The 8,285-nt window shown below is 43.0% G+C and overlaps 1 protein-coding gene across 1 annotated transcript; it reads left to right on the forward strand.

Annotated features, from left to right (window-relative positions):
- Nucleotides 1-7,521: 7,521 nt before the first annotated feature.
- LOC138319774 (uncharacterized) lies at nt 7,522-8,073 on the forward strand. The gene has a single exon (XM_069262910.1). It carries the CDS (start codon nt 7,522-7,524, stop codon nt 8,071-8,073), a length of 552 nt encoding a protein of 183 aa, XP_069119011.1.
- The last annotated feature ends 212 nt before the right edge of the window (nt 8,074-8,285 follow it).

Consider the following 8,285-nt stretch of genomic DNA (forward strand, 5'->3'; position numbering starts at 1 on the left):
TTTCTAGCTCTTACTAGAATTAGAACAATGGATTCTAAGGTGTTGTAGTATATCGACACTCTTTAAACGTCCGTCGTACTTTGTGTATAGACATACTGGTTCTGCCAGCTAAAACCTATTGCTCTAATGAATTTTTCTGTTTTATTCTCTTTAAGATCTGCACAGCAAATTGCTGCAGTTTTTTTTCTATTTGAAATTAATCAGATCAATTTACAGGTAATGATAGTACTCGCGTTATAAAATCATTATGTATCATAATAACTTTTAACTTATATTTGTTAATATGACTATGTATGGTGTAAAAAGCGTTTGTGTATCAAACAGATTTGACATTAAATGGCTTTTCACATATAACGTATCACTTTCTCTCGATGGACTAAAATGGGAGTTTCGCAAAGAATTATGATTATTTTGATATACTGAAATTATTCAGAATCAGCAATAATAACAATAACAAAAACATGACTTTTTTGCTGTGTGAGAGCCCTCCTGTGCGAGGACAATATTGTTCGGGGAGTTGACCCCAGGACACCCCAACCCTGGCAGCTCTCACAAAATCACTAATGTGTGTATATATTTATTGCAATGCCACATATATATATATACACATCATATACAGCTGGGGGAATAAAATATTTGTACTGTGAAAAAAGGAGGAAAAAACCCATGACGTTTTATATCTATGAGTGAGTCGACAGATGCAAGTAATTCAAATATATTTGTGTGAAACCCATAGGGTATCTATTCATATATAAGTCTAATGATAAACAGAATGCCGTAACTTTATTATTGGAAATACTTAACATAATACGACTTTTTAAGCTTACAAGCGATACATTGTATATTATAAGCCTATGTCGTGTATAGACAATATGTCATTTTTTGTAATATTTCTTTATTATTTTCTAATTTGTTAAGTTTGGTAATGTCGCCCACTATTAAACTATTTTTGTTAGGTCTCTTTCTTAGAACAATGTGCTGGGATAAAACAAACGATGTCACAGTTTGCCAAAAGTAAGAGTAGCAGTAGCGCGTAGTGATACAGAAAATATGTGACACTTCACATCCTATTTTGGTAGTTCATATTCTGTAATTCTGCTCCAATTAGCACTACAAGACACGGGTCTGCATATGGGTAGCCGTTGGCATGTTGACCACGTTACGTGCAAAACACGAGTCATCTGCGGCTTAATCGAAATTTCGTGTTTTCGTTGATGTTATAGTTAAATCTATAAGTACACCAGTTTATAGGTATCGCATTGTTACCGTGAATGATGGGAGAACGCGTGTCGTGTCTCACCCTTTCGTAGATAATTTAAATTCCGTAATACCCACTACGGAGTCCGGTTCCGAAACTGGACTTTTATTATCGACCGCACGAAAAAGAACTGGGAAAGAGAAACGTCATGTTTTGGACAGAATTACAACAGAGTCCTTTGTAGTCTAAAGGGTAAATACAAACTCTATAACATATTATCTCTTATTGTGTGATTTGCATTTGTATTATTATACCGCTTTGTTTACCTAGCTATAGCTTTATTCAGCGTCGGCTGAAAACATTTGTTACATGCTACTGTAAGGTAATACTAAGTTTGTTTCTGTTTACAGTTTTTTACTCTGTCTCAGCCAGAGTTGCTGACAATCAAAAAATTGAATAAAGAATTTGAAAGCTTAGAACCCAGACTTTGTCAGTACAGTAAAAAACCTAGACGAAAGTAGGACTCGTCACGCAGAACCCCCGAGTCATCTCGTCCCAAACATGAGTGATATTTCGTCTACTCGCGCCTCGCGGCCCCTGATAACGAACTTACCTCAGAAACTGTCCCTGATCATACTGTCTCTCAGGAACAGCTCAGTGCTGAACCCTCACACGATAAATCGGAGGAAAATCATGAAATTAACAAGCTATTTCAGCCCCCTCATATCAACCCTGAGCGTCGTGTCATCAAACCTACAGAAAAAGCTCAAGATATATATGAACAGGAAGTACAGAGATATACCGCGAAAGTAAGATCTATTCGCAATGCCATAGAAAGTGTAATCCTGAACTATGCCACCAGTTTAAAAATCAACACAAGTCTCGTGCTTCAACATCGTGAAAATCTTCATCGCATAGCCAAGATCTATGCTTCTCATATACATTGTTTTATGGAATTCCTCGAGAGAAAAAACACAGAAGAAAACAGACTGGAATACAAAGATGATACATAGTTGTATAGAAGCTAAAATGTCTACAGTTTTAAATGAGATGGACCATATTTGTGTTAGCATTAAGGGCACAGTGGACAAACCCCCTTCAATTAAAACCAGTAAATCTCTCGGTGTTCTACAAGAGGCATCTGTAAGAAGTAGTAATTCTGGTACCAGCATACGAAGTATTTCCAGTTCAAGCCTTGCTAGGCACAGAGCCAAAGTCTTGGAAGCTAAAGCTCGCTTAGACTTCGAAAAACTTGAATACAAGCTTAAGCTGCAGAGAGCTATACTGGAGGAGGAAGATACAAAACACAAAGCTACATCTGACAGAAAGAAGGCACAACTCACTGCAGATATTCATCTCCTAAATCAGAAAAAGGAGGTCGCAGCTGCCGAAGCAAATCTAAGAGCCTATGAAGAAGATTCTGAAGGCGAGAGCAGTACCAGATTGAGCTCTGTTCCAGAACTGGACTCTCGATAAAACGTACTGAACAATACACACAGGAACATTTTAATGAACAGTCTGCCTGTAACGTGAGTATACGAAAGGACCAACCCTCAAACATCGAGCCCATACCTGATATGAATCCTAATTCTAACAGTCCGGGTTTCGCGCCCTATCAGTGAACTACGCGCTACAGCTCAGGAGATCAGTCCTCCTAAGCAACTAGGCTTGAAACCTACGGACAAGCGTCCCTATGCTCCGGCATCGAACCACGAACTTGAGGCTGATTCCCCAACATGTGCCTCTCGCACCTATGCATCACCACAACTCCTCTTTACCAATGCACCTTATTCTCCGCCAAACCTATCATACACCCAGGAGTCAATACCACTCCCACCATCTGCCATGCTGGCCCCATCGACCTACATAGCCAGGCCAGTTGAGACCGAGCGAATAGACTTAAATCGCAAACAGGAGTCTGACCCAACAGATACTGTCACTTCATGCGTGAAATTACCAAATATATAATGAAAAGAGATATCCTTCTTCACAGGCTAACAACCTATAATGAAAAGCCAGAACACTACTCAGCATGGAAGAGTGGCTTCAAAGCAGTTATCTCTGACCTGGAAGTGACCCAAGCCGAGGAAATAGAACTGCTCGTAAAATATCTCGGTAAAGAGTCAAAACGACACGCTGAGGGCCTTAGATCCTGTAATGCCGCCAAGCCATCGTCCAGACTCATCAGGGTTTGGCAAAGACTCGATGAGAGATATGGTGCCCCAGAACTTGTTGAGGCCTCAATGCGTGATAAGCTTACAAACTTCCCCAAACTTAATAATAAAGACACGAAGCGCCTATACGACTTAGCGGATATCCTATCAGAGATTGAATCAATAAAGAAGCAAGATAACTTCTGTTCCCTTATGGCCTACTACGACTCATCAGTCGGCGTAATTACCTATCGTTGAGAAACTCCCCCCCTACATGCAATCCAAGTGGACAGATCGTGCGGTACACTATAAGAAGGATAACACTGTGGGATTCCCGCCATTCAAGGTTTTCTGCAACTTTGTGCGCGAATTTAGTAGTCGAGCCGACGATCCTAGCCTTATCTACAAAAATGAAAACAAAACTCAGATACACACATTTAGAAAGGCAAGAAATCGACTATTCCTATTGTATCTACAAGAAAAACAGACATTCCATCCGAGAGTGATAACAACTCACAGCCTTATACTCAACAGGAGAACCTGTGTCCTATTCATAATACTAGACATACCCTCAATGAATGCAGAGCCTCCAACAAAAACCAATAGTAGAAAGGCGCCAGTTTATGAAGGAAAAGGGTATCTGTTTTCGGTGTTGCAAGGCAAATAGACATATTACGAAAGATTGCAAAGAAAAATCTGTGCTGTGTTCCCGCTGTAAAAGTACTTCGCACTGTACTGCCCTACACGTTTCTAGCCGAACTAGCACGACCACTAAAGGACAACCTTCCGTATCCAAAATCGTTAGCGACCATGGTGGGGAGGATCTACCAAGCAAAGATATTTCATCAGATGTTAATGCCAAATGTACACAGTTGTGCGGTAAAAACAAAAACGGAAAATCATGCGCTAAGACGGTTCTTGCTAGAGTCTACCCCAAAGAATCTCAAGGACGCCAAATCATCCTATATGTTATTATAGACGATCAAAGTAACAGGTCGCTGGCTACAACAAGCTTCTTTGAAACATTCTAGAAATGCGGTTGTGAATCAGAATACGTGATCTCATCATGCTCCGGTCAGTTCTTTACTTCTGGACGCAGGGCATCCGGCTACATGATCGAATTCATTGATGGATCAGCAAGCATGAACCTACCTGCTCTGATTGAATGTAACGAGATTCCTAATACCCTGGATGAAATACCAACCCCAGAATTCGCTTTGTATCATCAGCACTTACGAGACATATCAATGGATATCCCGCAACTCCAAGATAAGACAGAAATCATGCTGCTTATAGGCCGTGACCTCATTGAAGCCCATCACGTATTAGATCAGCGTCTGGGTCCAAAATGCACCCCATTTGCCCAAAGACTAGATCTAGGATGGGTCGTAATCGGAGAAGTCTGCTTAGGAATCACCCACGATCCGAACTTCGTCCAAGTTAGTAAAACTCAAATACTCGGAAAGAGCCGTCCTACAATCCTGGCGCCATACCACAAGCTCATTCCACGTAAATTACTCGGTCTTTCGTAGGACCCCAGACGACGACAAGCCTGGCCTTTCCGTCGAAGATAGAGAGTTTATGGAAATCATGGAAGGAAAAATGAAAAGAAATAAAAACGGAAACTGGGAAGCCCCTCTCCCTTTTCGCCGCAACGGACAGCCTCTTCCGAAAAAAGCAAGTCGCAAGCCATGGACAGAGCCAAGTCCTTGACTCGAAACCTAAGAAGGAACCAAGAAAAAAAGAACACGTTTGTTTGTTCATGAAGAACAAAAAAATGTTGGATCGTGGTCATGCAGAGATAGCGCCGCCTATTTCGAACTCATTGGAACAATGGTATCTACCCATATTTGGAGTATACCATAAGAAGAAGACCTCACAGATTCGCGTTGTATTTGACTCCTCGGCCACATACCAAGGCGTCTCCCTCAACAGTGATCTTCTCACAGGACCCGACCTCACCAACTTTCTTCGGTTTCTCTGGCATTCTGACAACGACCCAGACAAACCATTGACTGAATACCGGATGAAGGCACATACATTTGGCAACGCCCCCTCCCCGGCCATAGCAACGTTTGGCCTTCGGAAATCGGTCGAAATCAACAGGGACAGATATGATGAGGATGGTTATGAATTCGTCAACAACAATTTTTACGTTGATGATGGCCTATCGTCCCGTCCTGATGCCGAATCAGCGATCGACCTCTTGAAAAGAACACAAAAATCGCACCTTGAGGGAGGCAATATCCGACTTCACAAAATATCGTCAAACTCTCGCATGGTCATGAACGCCTTTTCCTTCAGACGATCTAGCCCAAGACCTACAGGACTTGACCTTTGACTCTAAATCAACCCCACTTCAGAGAAGTCTGGGAATATACTGGTATATCGTCTCTGATGAATTTACGTTTAAAGTCTCTGCCGAGGAAAAACCATTCACTAAACGAGGCGTCCTATCCACAGTCAACAACCTTTATGATCCCCTTGGCTTCCTTGGCAGGGACGACCCCCTACCTCATGAGGCGAAGGGTGAATGGGAGACCTGGGGGGAATCTTTGCGCGAGTTGGAAGGCGTTCGTATTCCTCGCACGTACACTGGCAATCCTCGCAGCGAGGTCAGAAAGAAACTACACATTTTTTCTGATGCCTCTGTCGAAGCTATCGCAGCCGTAGCGTATCTCAGAACTTTCGACTACGAGGATAAGATTCATATTTCTCATGTATTAGGAAAAGCTAAGGTTGTGCCTATGGAAGGACATACCATACCTCGCCTTGAATTGTGCACGGCCGTCCTTGCCACTCAAATCCTGCCAAACTGTGACAACTCCGAAATCGTGTTCGACGAGGTTAAGTTGTACTCCGATAGCAGGGTGGTCCTTGGGTACATCCATAACACAACCAGAAGATTCTACGTCTACGTTGCTAACAAGGTTGAACAGATCAGAAGGATCACTACACCAGAACAGTGGCTGTACATAAGCACCGACCAGAATCCTGCCGATCAGGGTACACGTTCCATTCCGTCAACGAAAATTCAAGAGAGTGTCTGGCTGAAAGGTCCTCCATTCTTGACACTTTCTAATCTCGTGAAAGAAAACCCGGAGGAGCATGAATTGGTCAACGAGGATTCTGACAAAGAATCAGGCCCCTGGTCCAGGTTGTGAAAACCAAAACATCGGAGAAGCCAGCCACCAACCTCGGCTCGCATCGGTTTGAGAATTTCTACGACTTGATCTCGCTGATACTTAGCATATCTATCCTCAAACACGTCGCTAAATCTTTCAGTAAGAAAACGAATCCGAACAGCACTCAGCATACGAATAATAATCAGGATTACAGGGATTCTGTCCCTTTTCACCAGGCCAAGAGCTTGATCATTATGGAAACTCCAAAGTATTTCTCTATATGGACGATTTCATGCAAATTACTAGAGAAGAAATACTGAGACGTGACAGTCCCATCATTTCGCTTTCACCATACATTGATTCAAACGGTGTCATGAGAGTTGGATGAAGACTGAACCGACTTAAGGATATTTCGAATCAAAATGAACTAAACCCCATTATCATTCCTGGTAAAAGCCACGTGGGCATGCTCATTGTTCAATACTACCATGCAGCCACCGAACACCAAGGTCGACATCTTACGGAGAGCGCTGTGCGTGCAGCCGGATTTTGGATCGTCGGATGTCGACGTTTCGTAAACTCGATTATCCACCATTGCGTAAAATGCCGTAAGCTCAGAGGCCAACTTATGTATCAAAAGATGTCGGACTTACCATAGGCACATGTCACTCCTTCTGCGCCCTTCACGTTCGTCGGCCTTGATGTCTTCGGCCCCTGGCAAGTCACCTCGAGGAGGACCAGAGGCGGCCTAGCTCATTCAAAACGATGGGCTGTCATCTTTACGTGCCTGGCTTCACGTGCAATCCACATCGAAGTTGTCGAAGACGTGACCTCATCGGCATTTATCAACGCTCTTGGGAGATTTGTTTCTATTCGCGGAGAAGTTCAATAACTTTACTCGGACCGCGGTACCAACTTCGTCGGAAGCACCAACGACCTCAAGATAGATACAATTAATGTTGGAGACGGCCCAGTGAAGGATTTCTTATATCGCAGGGGGTATCGCCTGGAAGTTTAATTCGCCCTACTCCTAGTCTGGGAACGGATGATCGGCCTGTCAAGGCGTATTCTCGACTCCATGCTGCTGGAGCATAACAAGAACCTGACCCACGAAGTACTAACTACGTTAATGTATGAAGTGTGTGCCATTCTCAATGCACGACCTATCATCTCCGTATCAAATGATTCCGAAACTCCTCAGATACTCAGCCCTTCTGTCCTCCTTACGCAGAAAACTGGTAGAGTGGAAGAGCCTTTCCAGGAATTGGGCATCCGCGACATGTATAAGTCCCAATGGAAACATGTGCAGGTCTTAGCCAATTCCTTCTGGTCGCGTTGGCAAAAGGAATACCTACAATCACTACAGGGACGCAAAAAGTGGCAGTCAGAACGCCAAAATGTCAAAACTGGTGACATTGTTCTGCTTATAGACAAAAAAAAACTACCTAGGAACGACTGGTCTGTGTCCAGAGTCGTCGACACTTTCAGCAGAGAGGACAACCTTGTCCGAAAGGTTGAGGTTAAGGTCATCAGGGATGGAACCACTTCCTACTACATCCGCCCAGTTACGGATCTGGTACTGATTCTTAGTGAGTGACTTGAAATCGACCTATTATCATCATCAAGAGTGTTGTGAGGACTACAATTGTGACTTCAAACTTACTTGTTTATCGCGCTTTCCATAACTGTTAAGTCTTGTTTACCTTCTTTTATGGTGTATTATTGTACTATTCGCAATCAGGTGGGGAGTGTCGTGTCTTACCCTTTCGTAGATAATTTAAATTCCGGAATACCCATTACGGAGTCCAG

Source organism: Argopecten irradians, chromosome 3, assembly GCF_041381155.1.
Source record: "Argopecten irradians isolate NY chromosome 3, Ai_NY, whole genome shotgun sequence".
Taxonomy (NCBI): domain Eukaryota; kingdom Metazoa; phylum Mollusca; class Bivalvia; order Pectinida; family Pectinidae; genus Argopecten; species Argopecten irradians.